General features: G+C 40.0%; 2 protein-coding genes, 1 long non-coding RNA gene and 1 pseudogene across 3 annotated transcripts in view; all 4 read right to left on the reverse strand.

The window, feature by feature from the left end:
- The window catches only part of LOC129758538 (probable multidrug resistance-associated protein lethal(2)03659), a 67,830-nt gene extending 64,247 nt beyond the window's left edge, over positions 1-3,583 (reverse strand). The window contains exon 1 of the mRNA XM_055756059.1: positions 2,809-3,583. The gene's annotated coding sequence lies outside the window, so the exon portion shown is untranslated. The remainder of the gene's footprint in view (positions 1-2,808) is intronic.
- LOC129752219 (activating transcription factor 7-interacting protein 1-like) lies at positions 3,549-12,613 on the reverse strand. Its single transcript, XM_055748007.1, has 6 exons — positions 12,546-12,613; positions 8,804-10,491; positions 8,590-8,742; positions 8,107-8,528; positions 7,613-8,029; positions 3,549-3,724 (listed from the first exon to the last, which is right to left on the reverse strand). The coding sequence occupies exons 2-6, from the start codon at positions 10,480-10,482 to the stop codon at positions 3,549-3,551; spliced, it is 2,847 nt and encodes a 948-aa protein (XP_055603982.1). The 5' UTR covers positions 10,483-10,491; positions 12,546-12,613.
- On the reverse strand, positions 4,083-4,799 carry LOC129758551 (uncharacterized). The gene is made up of 3 exons (XR_008740009.1): positions 4,531-4,799; positions 4,382-4,436; positions 4,083-4,287 (listed from the first exon to the last, which is right to left on the reverse strand). It is a non-coding gene; the product is annotated as an uncharacterized LOC129758551 (long non-coding RNA).
- Positions 12,614-15,873: 3,260 nt separating the features above from the next.
- Positions 15,874-19,569, reverse strand: LOC129752220 (ribosome biogenesis protein WDR12 homolog; annotated as a pseudogene).
- Positions 19,570-19,942: the final 373 nt, after the last annotated feature.

Raw genomic sequence — 19,942 nt, forward strand, 5'->3', positions numbered from 1 at the left:
ATGAAGCACGGCAACGTATTCACGTACCAGCACTACGATCTTTGGTGAGAACAGTAGCGAAGAAATGTCAACAGTGCGCTGTTTACAAGGCTCGACCAGCTATTCCCAGGATGGCACCGCTACCGGTGGCCCGATTGTCGTCGCAAGTCCGTCCCTTTTCGAACGTAGGGCTGGACTACTTTGGTCCGTTAATGGTGCGAGTTGGAAGGAGTAACGTGAAAAGGTGGGTAGCTCTCTTCACGTGCCTTACGGTGAGAGCCGTCCATCTAGAACCTGTTCACAGCTTGACTACCGAATCCTGCATTGCTGCTATACGCCGATTCATCGGCCGAAGAGGTGCCCCAGCCGAAGTGCACAGTGACAATGGGACGAACTTCCAGGGTGCCGAGAAAATACTTCGTCAACAAATCAACTCCGGTGTTGAAGCCACATTCACGAATACTACCACAACGTGGCATTTCATTCCCCCGGCTGCTCCCCATATGGGTGGAGCTTGGGAAAGGATGGTCCGGTCCGTCAAGCAGGCGTTGTTGGCAGCATACCACGATAAACTGGACGACGAGAAACTGCAAACACTACTGGTTGAGGCCGAATCCATCGTCAATAGTAGACCGTTGACGTATTTGCCGTTAGACTCCGCGGAGAGTGAAGCGATTACCCCAAACCACTTCCTGCTGGGTAGTTCCGATGGAGTATGTCAGCCGATCGTTGAAACGGAATGCAGCAGCAAACTACTTAGCTACTCATGGAGTCAGCTTCAGAAGCAGTTGGATACGTTCTGGAAGAGGTGGACTCTTGAGTACCTGCCAACTCTGACGAAACGCACTAAGTGGTTCGGGGAGACGAAACCGATCGAAGCTGGAGCCCTAGTAGTACTGGTAGAGGGCAGTAGGCGAAATGGTTGGACCCGAGGTAGAGTCTTGCAGCTGATAACAAACCCGGATGGTAGATGTCGCCAAGCGTTAGTACAAACTCGAGATGGAGTATTTCGTCGACCGTTGTCTCGCCTAGCAGTCCTGGAGGTTGGAGATGATTGCGGAACCGAGTCTACCGGATTCCACCGGGGGGAGGATGTTGCGGCAAGAGTGGAGAAAACCGAGTGCTGCCTGTAGCTGTCATCAGATTGACATTTCGATCTGGCAACATTGACCGTTGGAGCGGGGGCAGAGTGAAAATTTATCTTTGTTGAGAAAGTACCGTTATGATAGTTTTGAGAAAAAGTACCACGCGACGCAACAGTAGAAAAGTTTGTTGATTTAGTGCGGCATTAAGAGGTTTTCGGTTGTTTTAAAGTTAGAAGATTTGTGAACCTTTATTGTACCAGCTGGAGGGACAAGTAAGTTGTCTAGATGTAGATTAGAACTCTTTCCTTTATTCATTTTGATTGTTCGCACAGATTCGTAGCCAGGACAAATTTAGATTTGCCTTTGATCGAGGTGTAAAGCCATTATTGTTGTTGTGAACATTTAGCGTTGCGGTGAGTACTAAATATTTGAATAACTCTGTAAAGCATTATAAATTAATTCTAAACCATAAAACAGGTTAGGCCAACGGCGAAAATTATAAAGTTGCCAGGTTTCGTTTGGCTTGGGGAGGTCGACTAAATGTAAGTCTAGCTTGTCCATTTACATAACCTCATTCTGATGATTTTGTATTTTGTATTTTTAGTCTTGAAGTTTATTTCTATACACCAGTTTTGTATTGGTACAAATATACTGTCGGAACTCGACCCAATCCCCTGTTTTTACTGACCTACGGCAACAGCCTACATAACTTGATTTTTTATTCATTAGAACTTGACTCCTAAAAATTTAAATTGGAAAACTTTTTCTAAATTTCTGATTTCATGATTTCAGATGAACAAATTGTTTACCAGCGGCTTTGGCGTAGTGGGTAGAATTCAAGTCATCTACGCCAAGATTCATGAGATCGAATCCCGGTCATGGCATACATAGTACACTTTCACGGTTTTAATATTTGAGAGAAGAGGAAATATGTTGAATTAAAGAGGATGGATATTTTGCCTTATAATATCGTCAGAAAATTTTGCCCAGAGTCTGGCGATAAGACAAATGTAAGTCATTGTTGACAAATGTCAGTATATTACTCTTATCTTCATCTGCGAGGTATCGCTGGAGAAGACAAATCGAATTGATAAAGATGAATGAATCGTACAAGTGATCAGCAAAGCAGGTACTTCATAACATTTTTTATTGCATCATGCCTTAGCAATTCAGTAACCTTTCCAAGTGATTGCCAAAATCGAAAATTGTTGAACATTTTCCATAGATTCCAATAATTAAGGCGTCGAAAGTTGCATTTTTGGCTCTTTAGAACCTTAAGGTGTGAGCCGTTCCAAATAAAGAATTAACAAAAAAAAAAAATGGAATTAAGTTTTAAAATTTGATCATATTTTTGGACAAATTCTCAAAATAGAAGAGAATGTAGCCGAACAACCAATCAATATGATTTGTACTATAAAAATTGTTTGTGTATATTTATGTAGGTATCTACCCTTCTGTTACTTGAACCGTGATGGTAACGTGCGGGTGGGCATCATTTATTTGAATCCCTCATTGTAACATTTTGTGCAAGTTGCACAATACCCATAGATACTTATATCTGAAGGCACAAATAAACGAAAACGTGCATGGTTATACCTGGATGCATCTGCTCACAAAAAAATGAATCAGTAAATACCGAATGCGGTTTGCAATTTCCGCTTATTATTCAGGTAAACTGTCAGAAGACCGGCTGATCAAAATTGACTCTTATAATAGAATCACATAGAAGTTTGATGATGCTTACCTGGGTTTGTAGTTTCTCTGGTGTTGTCGGTTAGCTGCTTAGGAGAAATTAGTTGCCAAGGGTTATTGGAGACTCTTTGATCGATAATAGCCTTTCTAAGAAATCCACCAATCTTCAAGCTGACTCACTACACTTGCCAGATCTTCAAAAATATTTGGAGATTTCTTTTGGGGTTTTCTGCAAACTCGTGCTCAGCAGAACTGGTTTTGGGATCTGGTCTTCTTCGTCTAAGCCAGCACCTTTCGATTTTTCCTCTTCACCCGGTAACTTGCCGTCATCCGGCTCAGCTTATCTTTTGGCTACCCCAAGCTGTTGTAGAGCAGTAACCTGCACAATTAAATCCCAAACACTTCACGGGGCTCAATGACTTTATTGTTGACTACCCATGAGCAACTTAAGTTGCAGTAAGCCCAAATGTGTGCTCGCACAAATTCCTTGCTCAGTTGAACCTTAAGGTCAACTATTATATCACACGCGGTAGAATAGTATAGGAATATCTGCTTCTGGCTTACTCATGTAATAATTCCACATTTGGCAAGAGCTTCTCGCGAAAATCACCGAACCATAAACCGTACACTACCGTCGACTAAATCGATCTACGATAACCCATATACCGGCGGTTAGAGCAACCTGCTGTACGATCCGGGAAAATCACAAACGCCGGCTCTAGTTAACCATAACAAAAAAAAATTTTAACTCTACCTCGATAACTACCAATCACGGACAGCTGAGCTGCGAATTTAACCACACCGTACACACGAATGTTCCATCTCCAACTGGCCGTCGAACGGTACTTTTCGTTTAGTTTTGTTCTTTTGCTCTGCGGCCAGCGGGCGGCCGGCCGCTTGGCTTTGTTTATGTTTTTGTGCGATGTTTTTCTCCTCCATACACGCTCGGCCATAATGAACCATAAATGCTTGAAAAATAACCATAATCGAAGTTTTGTGGATCAAGTCGTTTTATGAGTTTTCAGTGAAAACTCATAAAATGAGATTTCAAGGAGAACTTGGATAATGGTTATTTTTTAAACATGGTCGGAAAAAGTGAAAATGAGCAAAAATTCAGGGGGAAATCATTTGAAAGAATGAAGAACAAGTAACCGTGTGTTGTAAAAAGAGTTTTTATTTCAAAATACATGCAAGGGATGAATCATCCGCACAGGATGAAAATCCCAGAAAAAGAAAATAAAAATTGCAAAATACATTTATGGTGTGGATATTAAATACTAAAAAAAATCATGAGCATTCCGGTTAGCTTCACAAAAATCTCCGCTATTGGATGCTGGCAATGAAGATGCAATAAATACAACAATTGCAGGGCGAATAAGGACCGATGCCATAATCATTTTCGCAAGCGCGGCTGCCTCCTCCCCGGTGATTGTACAGCACCAAATCCAGTAGCCGTTCCTCCAGTGGTTTCTAATCGCAGCTTTTCAATCGGAACATTCGCTGAACAACGGGAAGTGCTCTTAAATCATTTCTGCAATAAAGATACAGAAAACTGTTAGTATGGTGAAATGAAAAAAAATCAATCCAATGATAGAAATAGTAAAAAAAACGTTAATAAAGCTTACCTTTAAAAAGAATCTTGTATTTAGACTAGAGCCACAGCTAGCACACCGACTCTACCTATCAATTACAAGAAAAAAACAAGGTTAGAGTTATTTTGAAGAACCCCTCAATTTCATTCATAACACTATGTTTTTATTCAGGAAATACTTACGCATTCATTGAATTTCCAGATAATCTTATCAAAACTTGTAAAACCGCTGATTTTGAATAGCTGAATTGTTGAACTCATCGCAAAGCTATAAAAAAACAAACAAGTTCCTTCGCAAAGATGGCTGCCAGTTTTCATACGTTTTACGGTTGAAATTTAACCATTTTTCAACTATTTCAATAGAACTCATAAAATTCCTAAAATTGAACCGTACACTACGGTTGAAAAACAACAATTATGGCAGTTCTAACAGAAATCTCAAAAAATGGTTCAAAAAAAGTCATTAATGGTTGAAAAAAAATGAGCGTGTATATAAACATTTGACGAAACTTCAACTCGTGCGTAACAATTCAAAGGGGCAAAACCTGCAGATCACATTCGGAACTGAAAAACAAACTTTTCAACGTTTTTAACGGTTTCAAGTTGAAATCGTTTTGAAACCCGATAAATAAACGCGTGCTTCGTCACCTAAGTTCGATAATCGATTGAACTCTCATTAGTTTCAAGACTATATTGCCTTGTGGTTCTGTACGCTGTGAGCATTTGGATCACCGAATCGATGTACGCAGATATTTCATAGAACTTACATATCCTTAACCTGCAGCCGAATTCCGGTACTTGAAGAAAATCACCAAAAATCTCTTCTAGAAAAGAAATTCTAAAATTGTCGTTCTCTTAATAAAAATGTCTTTTCTTCTTGGCTGATTCCGAAAAAGTAAAGAGAAAGAAAAAAAAAACAAATTTAAGAGAAGAAAAAAGTATAGTTCACTTATTCACCGCTAGACGTCTTTGACGTTTGTTGTCGGTGAGACTTTTCAAAACGATTTATTGTTGGCACCGTCTTTCTCCCATGTTAGTTGGTTTCCCGATATTTAGCATGGAAAAAACATATCGTTGAGTGTTGAAGGCATAATTGGACATTTTGGCAATGACAAAATGCAGCTAGAAAGTTACGTGTTTGTAAACAATCGGATGTGTTGAACAGCGACGATGTTAATAATTTTACAACAGAATTTGACAAGTAGATTCGAAAGTGTCATACTTATTGATTTAGATTAATTAATGGCGTATTTTTTTTTGATTCCGGATTTGGCTCTAGAACCGTCAGAATAAAAAAGCAAGTTTCGGGTTTCGAGTTATTCCATACGTAGGTGTGCGTGAGAACGAGCGCAATGTTTACATGCAGCTGTCATTTTGTTCTCCCTTCTGGATTTCTTCATTCGGTTCTTCACATCCGGATTGCCGTTTTTCGTGTCCGGATTGCACTGGACTGCAGATAGTACGATTTTTCTTGGCTGAGAGGTTCAAAATCGCGGCAATAATCATTTGCCCGTTCATTATTTCAACTGTTTTGTTTTCAGCCAAAAACAGCTGTTTAATGTTTTGACAACAACGTTGAGAGTATTGGTGAACTTCTCGCAAAACTGACTTTTTTCTCAGGGCGACTCCGTCCCTTTTTCGAGCGAACCTAGGTTGCCTCTCGAGCAATAAATGAGCACGATGACAGCAGTTAGAGCGAACCTAGGTTGCCTCTAGTTTGCCTCCAGGTGAAAAAAAATACGGTATAAGTTGAATCGATTACCTGAGCCAAGATATCGCAATGTTGTTAAAACTTTTAAATGTACAGGAATTGTTGTGGTTCCTTCATCCTTCAATGGGATAGCGTTAAATGGTTGATCCAATAAGTTAATAAACTTCTCAGCCAAAAATTTTGGCTTTCGAAAGAGTTTTTCAAACTTCCATCCGAAATAACAAATGGATTACTGATATCTCTCAAATATCGACGATGCCGAAGTAGTTCGATTTTTTCTTGGCGTTTATATCACTTCTTTTTTGCATGGTAATATGATACAATCATTTGCTCCATTATTTTCAAATTTTAATAGGTATTAACGTTTAATTTAACAAAAATCCTCGCTGAAAAGAAATGTCTTTTTAAATTTCCGAAGCAAAAACGCCGAAGAAGTTAAAAATCTCGTTCTATATTTCAAACGTCAAAAAATGTCTTCATTGAATTGACCGGAATGTCAATCTTCTTAGAAAAAAAATCAATCTTCTCTAAAAAAAAAAAAAAAAATTTCGCAACGAAAAAAATCCGAAGAGATTGAAAATCATGTTTTCTTTTTTAAACGTCAAAAAATGTATTCTTTAAACTCACCGGAATTCCAAGATAAGAAAATTTTAAAAATGTCTTCAATAATTTCTTTTCTTTCACGACATTTTTTGCTCGGAATTCGGCTGCTGAACTATAGTTTATAAAGCGGGCCATAGACTACACAAATTGGCCTGTACAAATTCGATGATTCCACGACGATTGTTTGATCTATGCTCGCCCACACACTACACAAACATATTTCACGCGAACACAAACGATTGCTGGCGAAAACAGCAACAGCAATAAAAAAAACCATCTCCACCCCGGCTTGGAGGATGTTTTGTACAAAATATTTCGATCCCGACCGATTTTACTCCAACCGTTTGGGCACTCATTCAAGCAGTGCCATACACTATGCAAATCGTGTTTACAGCGACAAAATTTCATCGAATCTCATCGCATTTGTACAAATGTTGTGTAGTCTGTGGCCCGCTTAACTGACAGGCTCACGTACTCCCACTCCCAATAAACATTAAACAAGTATTGGTGTATTTCCTTTGTGATTCCAAACACACCACTACAATCTCATAAAAAGGGAGATTCAATTTTGGTCAGTGGTATTTCTCTACCACTGCAGTTGACACCTTTGCAAGCTTAGGGTGTGTCGACGACACATGATATAATATTATTCCTAACAATATTTTTGATTGTTCAAATTATTGTTTTTAAGGCTCTATTTTCTACAATAGATGAAGCAATTCTACAAAAAAAAAAAATGGTTGAAAGAAAATGAAACCTTTCAAATGAGCCTGGACCAAGAACGCTGCCGCTGTATTAGGGCGAATCTTGAAAAGCTGTATTCTTGAAAGGATCAACACATTTATTTAGATAAACTTACAGATAAAAACTAACTCGACCCGGCGAGACGTACAACTTTTAACACTTTCTTATTTTAAACTTACTCAGTAGAACACTCTTGGGCAAATTTACCTAATCGAAGCTTTGCTGGCAGCTGTCTTGTCCGTGGTCGACTGAATTGGCCCGGGCGCTTGTGCTCGTCGACTGCCCGCACTGCAAAGTAATACCGTTGGCCCTTCTGGAACTCTGTCAAGGCAACAATCATCGGCAGCGATATGGCTTCTACGTCGGCCATGTGCCGCCACATGCCCACTGCGGGTACTGCCACCGTTTCCTGATAAATGTATATCTGGTAGCTTACTACAGTGGCGTGGCCGACCGATAGATCGTTCATGGTCCAGGAGAGTAACAGGCCCGTTGCGATGATATCAATAAGGATAGATGGTCTTGGTGGAGGTAGTCCCCATGCAGGGTCGAATACGTCGGTTGAAGTCGTTCGGGGCAACGGGGCAGGATGCCGATAGGTGATAATTTGCTGCTGCAATTGAACTAGAATTACGAGAGAAATGTTGAAGTATATCTGGAGTTTTTTAATCAAGTTCTAAAACGTAGAAGACCCAACTTACAGATTTCAGTGTTGGCGTCACTATCGTCAAAGCCTTTTTGGCCATTACCTAAACCGCGACTAGAACCATTAGTGACGTTCGTCCACTGCAATGGAAGAGCTTCAGTAGGCAAACTATTATCTATTGTTGCACGATCTCTTAGCGGTGCTCGGGTCATCAAATTGATATTAACCAAGCGCGGTTGAGGTATTGTTGGCTCGTTCGTAATCCTCGGTTTGGGAACTACGGCAGTCTGCACTGGTGTTGACTGTTGTTTAGGGTCATCGACCGAATCGGTTGAGAAATTATCGACAGTGCCTGCTTCCTGATTAGGCTCATCAGGTAATTCGGCAATCGGAGCTACAATATTTTTCACAATAGTAGGAGACACGTGACCAGATGCGCTTCCTTCCAAACACGGCATCGGTTCTGGATTTTGGATACTGTAAATATTATTTTATAATAAAATATAGAATAAATAATTCAATTAACGACTATACTCACAGAGAAGAACCTTCAGTTGATTGCGCGAAGGAGCTTTCTGGGACAGATTCAGCACTTCTAGAGGTTGGCAGTTCCTGGAGCTCTTGTCTCGAAAGCTGCTCTTGAATAGATGCGCTTCCTTCCAAACACTGCATCGGTTCTGGATTTTGGGTACTGTAAATATTGTTTTATAATAAAATATAGAATAAATAATTCAATTAACGACAATACTCACAGAGATGAACCTTCAGTTGATTCCGCCAAGGGGCTTTCTGGGACAGATTCAGAACCACTTCTAGAGGTTGGCAGTTCCTGTAGCTCTTGTCTCGAAAGCTGCTCTTGAATAGACCGAGTCCGCTGCTTCTTTAGTCTCTGTTTGGTCAACCATTGAAGTACACGTATAGGGATAGTATGTTTCTTTCCTGTTTTCTCTAGTGGTTGTTGCTGCTGAGAATTTTGTGCGGATAGTTTTGGTTGTTGTGTACGGTTGTCAGTTAATGACGATGGCAGTGAACCGATGCTTTCGTTAGTTGGGGTAGTTGCTGTTTCATAAGTAGTTATCTTTTTGATGGAAGGTGGATTACGAGGTTGATCGGAATTCGATTCATTAGTTGTCGTTTTCGTAGTATCGATCTGAGACCTCTTCTTTTGGTCAAAATCTTGAGAAGAATCTTTACTAGGAGACGGTTCCGTTTGAGTCGAAGCTGTTTGTGCTTCAGAGGCATTTCTAGGTGAATGCGTATTTTTACGTAAAGTTTTGACCAGTGCTCGCAAGTGCTGATTCCTGCTTTTCAAGTCTTGCACCGTGCGCTCTTGGGTTGTTTCCAAATGTTCTATTTGTTCATTCAGATCATGCACCTTCTGGCGAAAGTCCTGGAGTAATGCGTCCTGCGAATACAGCTGACAATGCATTTGCGCAAAGGTCGATTTGAAAGCTATTGCTTCCACAACTTTTTGCAATACAAATTCTTCCAAATCGAATCGGTTCATTTGTTCCAGAGGCTTTCGGAACCTTTTTAGGAAATCTAAACTAACAGGTTTGAATCGTTCCGAAGTTTGCGGTTTTGGATATAAATCGATTCTGATAGGTTCGTTTGAATCAAACACATTTTCAGGTGTTTGCCTTTGGACTTCATCCGAAAGCCGAAGCTTTTTCGGTGAATTTTCATCAGAATCTTCGTCCAATGGACATATCCGTTTCACACCAGCTTCCTGCTCATCGGGCAAAACGGCATCGACAACTATCGATTCGACATCGATAAACAAAATTTCATTCGAAACGTTTACATTTTTCAATTTTTCCGTACCAACTATGGGTGATTTTATGAGATTTTCTGAAATGGAATCGTTTGATCCGTCATCAGGTTCATAAGCTTCTTTCGAGTTGGCGCTGTTTTCTGTGACGTTTGCAACTGATTCCTCAGCGTCTTCGATCAGTACACAGTTTTCCCCATTATTTATGTCGTTCAATCCTATATGGAGGATTTCACATTTCAAAAATTGTTCGGCTAATCTTTTTTTTCGCATTCGGAGTCTATTGTTTACTCGGTTTCGTTCGCGGTATTCTCTATTTTCAGATCGATATTTTGCCATATATTTTGCTTTCATGATTCTATGTTTTTCTCGATTTTTTGCGTCGTTACGAATTTTGTTGATCTGTTCATTTTTCGATATAGTTGTTTTAGTCATATCATCTGACGGTTTATCGATACGGCTTTTTTCAAAACTCGCAGTACTAACACACGTTTCAGTGTGCGTTTTCACTTGTTCTTTTTTTAATAACGTTGGATTAACCATATCATCTGAATGGTTTTGTAGTTCACGTTTTCTTCGGCATTTTTCAATGTAATATTGCTTGTTTCTAAGTCGAAGTTTCTTCGCTTTATACTCCGAACTCCATTTTTTGGAGGCCATATTAAAATCCTGTGTTGAAATCAAAGCCAATTGGTATCTACTTTTCGAAAAATCTTATGGACATTATAGCACTGACCATACTGACTGGACACTCGATTTCGTTTTCAGGATAATTTTTCCAACAGTACGCAATGTCGATTCCAGAGTGCGCATCGATCGATTTGAGGAAATGCTATCCCAGTTAGGAAGTGCTTTAAAAATAAAACAGGCAAATTCTACGATAAAATCGGGCTAAACAGGACCATTTTTCCTACAGGGCATTTTTTGTCAAATTTGTCAGGTTCGCCACCTGCCGTCGGTATTGCGAACCTGCAAAATCGGACAACAAAAAATTAGACAGAAAATCGTTGAATTTTTGTTCTAAGTGTCATGTCAGGTGGTCAGTGATTATAGTATGAAATTATAGTGTATATCGAAAAAAATTAATCAACTTCTTGTTAATTACCACGTGTACCCTGCTTCGCTGAGCTAGTTTAAACTTTAAAGCTGGTTGAGGTAAACCTCATACCTCAACAAAGAACTGCGCAAACCGCGTGACAGAGATCAATCCGGGTCAAAGTTTTTGTATGGTTTGCTTAACATTCTCTCTTCATTTCTTGAATCGTATCTGATGCACAAATAATTCAGCTGCAGTCCGTGGCGTAGAGGATACCCTTCAAGTCTTCTAAAACAGCGGGCATGAGATCGAATCCCGATCATGGCATACATAGTACACTTTCTGTGGGTTGGTGGTTTTAGCATTTGTAAGATGCTATAGCAATCATATCTTCGAAAGATGTACGCTTAGCTTAAGCGGGCCATAGACTACACATTTGTACAAATGCGATGAAATTCGATGAAATTTTGTCGCTGTGAGCACGATTTGTATCGTGTATGGCACTGCTTGGATAAGCGAACAAACGGTTGGAGTAAAGCGGGCCATAGACTTTCGGTCGGGATCGAAATATTTTGTACAAAATCCAAGCCATTCACTCAGCCCCAGCCGGGGACAAAATGGTTTTTATTTTATTACTGTTTTCGCCAGCAATCGTTTGTGTTCGCGTGAAGTATGTTTGTAGCGTGTGTGGGCGAGCATAGATCAAACAATCGTCGTGGAATCATCGAATATGCACAGGCCATTTGTGTAGTCTATGGCCCGCTTTACTCTAACCGTTTGCGCGCTTATTCAAGCAGAGTCATACACGATGCATATCGTTTTCACGGCTGAAGAATTTCATCGCATTTGTACAAATGGGGTGTAGTCTATGGCTTGCTTAAGCGGGCCATAGACTTCACAACATTTGCATAAATTCGATGTTATTTTTATCGCTGTGAACACGATTTGCATCGTGTATGGTACTGATTGAAAGACCACTCAAACGGTTTGAATGAAATCGGTCGGGATCGAGTTTTTTCGTGCAAGCAAGCGCTATAAAGCGGGCCATAAACTGCACAAATGGCTTGTGCAAATTCGATGATTCCACGACGATGATTTGATTTTATACTCGCCCACACACGATACAAACATATTTTTCTCGAACACAAACGATTGCTGGCGAAAACAGCAACAACACAAACCCCCTCCATCCGGGTTGGGGCTGAGTAAATGGTCTGAATTTTGTACAAACATCACCATACACCATGTCCCATGTCACATAGGGTTGCTTGCACGAAAAAATTCGATTCCGACCGATTCCACTCAAAGCGTTTGCGTGGTCATTCAATCAGTGCCATACACGATGCAAATCGTATTCACAGGACCGAATTTCATCGCATATGGGCAAATGTTGTGTAGTCTATGGCCCGCTAAATATTTGAATGCATTCAAATATAAAGCGGGACATAGGCAGGCTACACTACATGGTTCCTAAGTGGCTATCTCGCCCATTTGCCCTTTTTCTCTCTTTGCAAAAGGTTAGCGTCAGCATCTTCAAAACTGGGACATGGAATCTGGTAAAACTAGTAAAAACAAAGTTTTTCAACACAAAAACAGATGTTAACTGGAGAGATGCCAAAATAACGCAATAGCGTTTGCCATTCCCAAAACTATACTTATAGCACATTTAAATGTAAATTTTACTTACCTTAAATTTTCTTCCAAAATCCTTCGCAGCGATTTATTGTTTTGATACGCACGACGCAAACATGTTCCATTTCCAACTGACTTTCGTTGGGTTTTTTTTCTCCAAGCCACAACTCTTGACCGATGTTTTGTTCGATGTTTTTCTCCTCCACAAAAATGGGCGGAACAGGTACCTACAGTTGAAACTTTATTATTTGGTTTTGTCTCTGTACAGATTCCAAACGAGGAAGTGTTTGTAGTGTTCAGGTTGTTGACCTATTGCTATTAGGTCCGATCCCGTTCTGGAAACAGAGCTGGCATAATGAGAACCTCGCTGGCGAGTCTGACTAAAGATCTAAAGATTGAATAAACGGACCAGCCTTCTTAAGCTGGCTTCCAACGGAACTAGACGTGTGTCTATTTTATTTGCATCTCCTTGAAACTCCTCACTTAAGTTTACCTCTATTATTTTAAAATATTAAATTAGTGTTATACATCGGTTACTTCAGTGTTCTTAAAATGTGTGGTACCCTCCGATTCGTCCACAAGTAGCACTTTGCACACTGAGGAATCACTTGAGTTCCTCATAATTACATTTCACAAACGCGCATAACTATTCCGCGTGTTATTATGATTGCTTGTCCAGATTGAACCATGACTCTCTCTACTTGGGATGTCGTCATGTTCAGGTTGTTCTCACAGCTATGGTTTCTCTATATCTTGTAGTCTCGTATCACCACATCTCCCTTTCTTTAAAGAATGAAATATAAGTATCTCTCGCTATAGTCAAAACATTCGAACACAACCATCATGAAGCACAGCAAAACCTCTATGCGTCCTTAAATCGAAGAATCTCCCAAAATGCCATACGCATGATGGACAACCGCTTCATGGCCATGAGAGGAACTATCTAGTTTATGGATGCCGATCGCGATTGTTGCGACTCCCCTGACGAGTGTACCAACCTAGCAATACCGTCAAATACGCTCAAGCAATCGACGCCTATATGAGAACCATACATGAGTCAAACATCCCAACTATCAACGAACATTCGCTCAGTCTCACCGATACCGTTCTTTTTTTTGTTTTTTTGTTATGGAATGCTCTTTAACCAATTTCCACAAGTTGTATGAAAGATCGGTGTCATCATTAGCCGAATTAACTACAATGTAACTACGTAAGAAGAACAGAAACAACGTTCCTCATTTTCTTTTAGTTTTCAAAAAAAACTGCTCAGTCTTTCATTTTTTCCTCCTCGTCTCGTAATGCAGATCATATCTCGTTGGCCCGCAAAAATTGACACTATCACCAGCACCCCGTCCATTCCAGTATGATGGATATTATACGTTGAGAATGTTTCATAAAACCTTCTAGGTACTATGTTGGGATCAGCGCGCTAGCCTCTGTTTAGATCAGTGAAAGCAATCCTATTTTATTCCGTGTCAAGAAAGCAACTTGAAAGAAAAGCTACAAGGCAACGCTTACTACCCCTCCCACTTACTGCGGTACCCGCATACTAAAAAACTATAACTCAAATATTCTATACCATACATCGACGGCTCCAGAAAAAGTGATTGTCCCTGAAAACGCAGCTGTTCTATCAAACTTTACTTCGAAAACGCTAACAACGAAACATGAACGTTCATATGAAAGAGTGATAGTAGCTTGAACGGTGATAGAATGGTTTGACGGTTTCCTTCAAATTTTCATTAATCGTAAAAATGATCTCGAACCGTTACTCATACCGTTCAATCCTTCTGTCAAATTTACGTCGAAAATTGACGAAACGCCGGTCAGAGATGCCACATGGTTTGCACAAAAATCAGTACACAATAATGAAAATATCTTTTTAATTTCTTATATTCTGATACAACTCTAGAGTGTTTCTACGACAATGACTAAATTTGAAAGCAACATTTTAAATGATACTACATCATTATTGAAGTTATTTTGTGATTTTTTTTTTAAATTTAGGTACTGATTTTGGAATTGACAAGATTCAACAATGCAGACATCTTAAGAATTATCAGCTTATGAGCTTCTCTGGTCTAACAAGTTAGAAATAAACTGCTATTTTAGTGCTCATGGTTACTTGGGTATGATTGCACATTAATTTTTAATCAGTTGAAAAAAAAATTTCAACCTCATTAAAGAAGTTAAGACATTGAAAAATATAATATTTTTGATCTATAAATCTTTTCTCCTTCATCATAAGTTAATTTATTCAACAAAAAAAAAAAAGTCTATATTTTGAAAAATCTTCAAACTTAGCACCACTGACTGTTTGATGTCGTTCGTGTTGCTGCCCCGGAAAAAACAACAACAATTTTCTTTTGTCGCGTTTTAATTCGGCTTTTTTCACACCTCGCCTGCGTATTCCACAACAGAAATTGGATCGAAGGATCACGGAGGACGTCGTTTCGAATGTTTGAATGGAAGGCCAGCTACAACCTTCCAAAAACTTCTACATTTTCAACAGCTACCACCTGAATTACGGAGCCAGGAGGCTCATAAAATCAGCTAAACATCCGGCTAAGGCAGTGACGATGCTCGTGGAAATTTTAACACCAAGACTGCCGTGGGAGAATCGGATTGCTGTTTTCAATAGGTAGGTGTAATTTATAATTCTGCAAAATTCCAATCAAACATGGTAGCAAAACAGAATTTTACAATTTCAATAGAAATATGAGAAATTGAGAACTTTTTTTTGCTTCTTTCAGGTTATGGATGCCAGCTACTATCGCATCTACCGACGTAGCCCGAGCCGTAAGGGTTCTAAACACTGGATGGCATTCAAATATGAGAAACAAAGCTTCTATTTTATGTATAAAAAGGAACGAAATAAAATGAGGATTTTGTAAATAAAACCTATATACCCAGGAACAATTGGTTCTTTCCATCCGAAAATTCTAGCTATTCACGCACGGTTGCAATTAACGTACGCATAGCGTTGTTGAACGTTATGACGAGTCGTTTCATGACTTCAACCGTAAATGTCTCGTTATAAACGTACTTCAAGAATTACTTCAACAATAACAGTTTGAAGAGCAAAATATGTTTACATGAGCGATTTTTGGACGTTATCTAAACTGTTTGTTTAACAGTTCCTCCATATAAATGTTTTAACGGTTTTAAACAGTTACATAACCTAACAACATATTTAAAATACAATCATTTTGAAATTCACGATTCCAGCAATGTATTTTACAGTTTCCATAATCGTTTGCTAAAAGTTTTTTTACGCTTCCTCAAATCATCATTTGACTATTAAAGAAATCGTTTGGTTACAATCTTTATTTATGCGGGTAATCCCACAATTTTACGCAACTATCTTTTTTTTCAGGGTGGTAACTCTCTCGAGTTATTCATCCTCATTTTCGCGACTATCGTACGCTCCCGACACGACACGAATACCCGTTGCTAGTGCTCCAGCACACCAATTGGGCACATTGAAGGTGCTTTTGATGATGGTAACCTGATTAGATTTAGGGTCGTATGATTAACCCATTCAGAGGAGAATAGCTCAAATCGAAAAACGACTTGAGTCCAGCAGTTTCTGATTTGACCGCGTTGAGTACCAGAAACGATTTTTTTATGGTGTCTTTATCCATCCACTGCACCCCGGAAACGCATTCCCGATGGCCAAAGGCCAGAGTCAAAATTGGTGTCCGAACACTACCCTGATCAAGTTTCTGCCGTTTGGTGTTTGGTGGTCGATGGTTGTTTTGGTTGCTGATCGCCATGCTGCGGATATCAGTGGATAAAACCATCAGTATAGTATTCCAGCTACCGGTGGCGATTCTGATCTTAATTTTGTTTGCCGCTATACAATCCACACTCCGCTCGTGTCCCTTTCTCAACGAAAAGCATTTGACCGAATTACTGGCTACATTTCCTTCCCAAAGTATCATGATCTTGGGAAGCGCTTGCGAAAACTCCCTTCTCTTCGTCCAACGAAATCTATGTAACTCTTGACTGGTTCTACGACCGGGAATTGTAAGTTTATGCTTTCCTTTCGTGTTCCCTGTGTGTATGGGGTTAAACTGACAGTTGGTGAATCGGCACGAGCGTACACGCTAGACAGTCACCCTGTCGGCAAGCAAACGGGCGAGTCAAGCAGCTTGTGGTTCCCCCGATGGTTCATAGTCCGGTGACTTACCGTTGTCATTTCCGAACCTCGGATCTCCGGAAAGGTCTGCATAGTCCCCATAATCAACGTGTTGTCATAACCCCCGGTGAGAATTCTCTCTAGCATCCACAGCCGAAACCCAATCGTCATGCAGCAGACAATCTTGTGGTTCCGGAGCTGGATATCGTTCGTAATATTCCAATGCAACAGTATCTTCAGAGAAAATCTGTAAGGCAATAAAGCATTTCCGACGCTGGAACGAGTGTCCCTTGTGAAATGAAAAGTTTACGCTTGCCAACCAAGGTGCCTCCTTATACGCAAAAAAACCCAATTGCCAGGCAGCAAACACTAAACCATTATATCCTTGAAAGAGATCTCTTCAAAGGAACATGAAGTTTCACTGAGATGTTCTATATGTGAGTGTAAGTTTTTTTTTTAAAGCCCCGTTAAGCTCGTCCTTAATACCACCACCAACAAACAATCCTCGGACAGGACATACGCCTCTTGGCCGCACTATATTACTCACTCAATCTGCGTTTCACACTCCCTAAAAAATTTCGCTTCACCACGACAATGGCTCCTCAGAACTCAAAACCCTGCGAACTATCGATCATCAATTTCGGTAATATTCTGTTTGAGAAATTTTAAGTTAGAGAATATGCATTTTTTTCATCTCCTATGTTATTCCTTTTATCTTCAATAAGAATACCTGCAATCTGTTACACGATCAAAACAGCTCAAATATGTTTTTCAATTTGAAATCTAAACTCACCGGAGATAGAACCTTTCACCAGACCGGAGATCGAACTTTTCACTCAGACTTACATTTCTTAATCCGGTTTTCAGGACAACTTATGCATTATCTAACATCCGCTGGTTATGTTAACAAATAACTTCCAAATCTCCCTTGGAACGCTGAACTAATGGTTGGTAAATGAAATATATTTTATTTTTATGACATCAACGTCCAATATCCATACGATCGAAGGTTTGCAAAGTGAAATTGGGTGTTCAAATAAGATTTTGCATAGGGCTAACTATAAAGCCTCGTCCTTAATTTCCACAATCCAGGTTACTCCAAAAACTGACTTCTGTAACCAAACTCGCTACAATAAGCAAGCTCATTATGAGATAGAGTTCGCCATCTAAAGTGTTTTCAGTACATTTCTGAAAATCTCTCCAAAATTTCTTTTACGAACGTTCAATTTTAAATTCGATCTGTGTTACAATTTTTTCTTGAGCTCATCAAAAGAAAGTTGACATTTTTAATGATCAACGAATATCAGACGCAACAGAATCGTTTGCAATTCAATGCGTTTTCCAATCTGAAACTCTGAGATTTACCATCTATCACGCACCGTCCTAGTTTTTTTTTCTCGTCTGCCTTTTCTGCGTACCCGTACCCAACGTATTGGCGAAAATTCATAACACCACCACGTGTTAGAATGTTTCCACGATTTCAGTTGTCTATCGCCCTGCTCGGTATAAGATACCGGCCAAATGGTCTGCCGGACTATAATCGGGCCCAGACCTTACAGGATCATTCCTGTCACCCTGCACAGTACCCACGGTACTGGCCAATAGATCTGCCGGACTCACGTCGGGCCCAGACCTCTCACAGGATAATTCCTGTCACCCTGCACAATACCCACGGTACTGGCCAACAGATCTGCCGGACTAACGTCGGGCCCAGATCTCTCACAGGATAATTCCTGCCACCCTGCACGGTACCCACGGTACCGGCCAATTTATGTGCGATAAACACATCGATAGACAACATGAACCTGATGCCCTGCACAGTACCCACGGTACTGGCCACTGTTCCGCATGAACATAACACTCACGATCATCAGATTTAATCCACAGGGTACGCAGAAACCAGACCTTCCTGCACGAAACCACATAGCGTGCCAAACATAGAAACCACTTGTTAAGTTTTCTCAACTATTTCGAAATACCATTTCACATTAAAATAATCAGCGCGTCGTCATTCTAGGAAAACAACCGCACAACAAGATGGACCATCTTGGTCTCAGCCGTCTTCGGATAACACACGCTCTTTTTTTTTAACTCAAAATTAAGTAGTTTTGGTTCAAAACAGCACTTCGGTGGCTTCCCTCAACTTTGAGTTTGACTGGGCAATAGCAAAATTAAGTTCTGATAGGCATACTCAATACTAAGTTCGGCAGCCGAACTCGAATTTATCCTTTTTTTCGAGGGTAGCTTATTTTCAGGGAATTGAATGATGATTAAAATTGGTTATACCCGGATGTTGCTGTGCATTGCAATTACAGAGCGGTGGAAAGTCCCGGTCAAAGAAAACTTCCGGATGTTACTTCCCACGGGAAGTAAACAACATCCGGTAGTTTCCGGACATTCCAAGCCGCTCACCATATGATGACAATGACGGACAGAATTTTACGCTGACACGGTGAACATGCATTTCATTATGAAGTTCCTTCATAGTCTTCCGGTAATTGTTCCGGAACGACATAATTTTGCGACGTGTTCGTTGGTTGGTGTTCCGGTTCGGACTGAACTCGCTAAGTGTTTTCAGTCCAACAAAGAGAGTTCAATTTTTAGTTTATAAGGTCGAACTCAGCTTTGATCCCTCGCCGAAGGAAAAAAAAGGGATCAATTTTGAGTTCGCAGTTCGAACTCCGTTTTGATCCATAGCAAGGGGGAAAAAAGGGTACTTAACTTTAAGTTCATAGAATCGAACTATGTTTTGAACCTCGGTCATACTTAATTTTGAGTTAAAAAAAAAGAGCGTGCACAATCCGGAAAATATCCGCACACGAATCAATTGGATTTTATTAGTCTTACCTGGATCCCATCCTCGTCGCCAATTTGTGGTACCCTCCGATTCGTCCACAAGTAGCACTTTGCACACTGAGGAATCACTTGAGTTCCTCATAATTACATTTCACAAACGCGCATAACTATTCCGCGTGTTATTATGATTGCTTGTCCAGATCAGGGTTGTCAGATGGTTTTTAAAAAAATCTGTATCGGCCTCATGAAAAAATCTGTATTTATCTGTATTTGAACTTTAACGACCAAAATCTTATATTATTGTTTTCTATGTAAGCTTATCGCTTAATATGCTATTTGGAAATCAGTTTTGATGGTTTTAACGTATTCATTATTCACAAATTGACAATTTATTTCATTAATTGAACTTTACCTAGAGCAGGGGCGAAAAACCTATTGAACCAACGGGCCAGTTTTATTTCAAAATATTCTCGGAAGGCCGCGCTTCTACACTGATCGAAATCGGGCTATAAGCT

This window comes from Uranotaenia lowii, chromosome 3 (assembly GCF_029784155.1).
Source record: "Uranotaenia lowii strain MFRU-FL chromosome 3, ASM2978415v1, whole genome shotgun sequence".
Lineage (NCBI taxonomy): Eukaryota > Metazoa > Arthropoda > Insecta > Diptera > Culicidae > Uranotaenia > Uranotaenia lowii.

Bases quoted from the DNA above. Each gene is read 5' to 3' on its own strand.
- LOC129752219 (XM_055748007.1), bottom strand. From the start codon at position 10,482: ATGGCCTCCAAAAAATGGAGTTCGGAGTATAAAGCGAAGAAACTTCGA. The intron at 8,743-8,803 runs GTGAGTATTGTC...CAATATTTACAG, and splicing joins TCAACTGAAGGTTCATCTCT to TACCCAAAATCCAGAACCGA. The intron at 3,725-7,612 runs GTAAATTTGCCC...TTATTTTTCAAG, and splicing joins GCCAGCAAAGCTTCGATTAG to CATTTATGGTTCATTATGGC.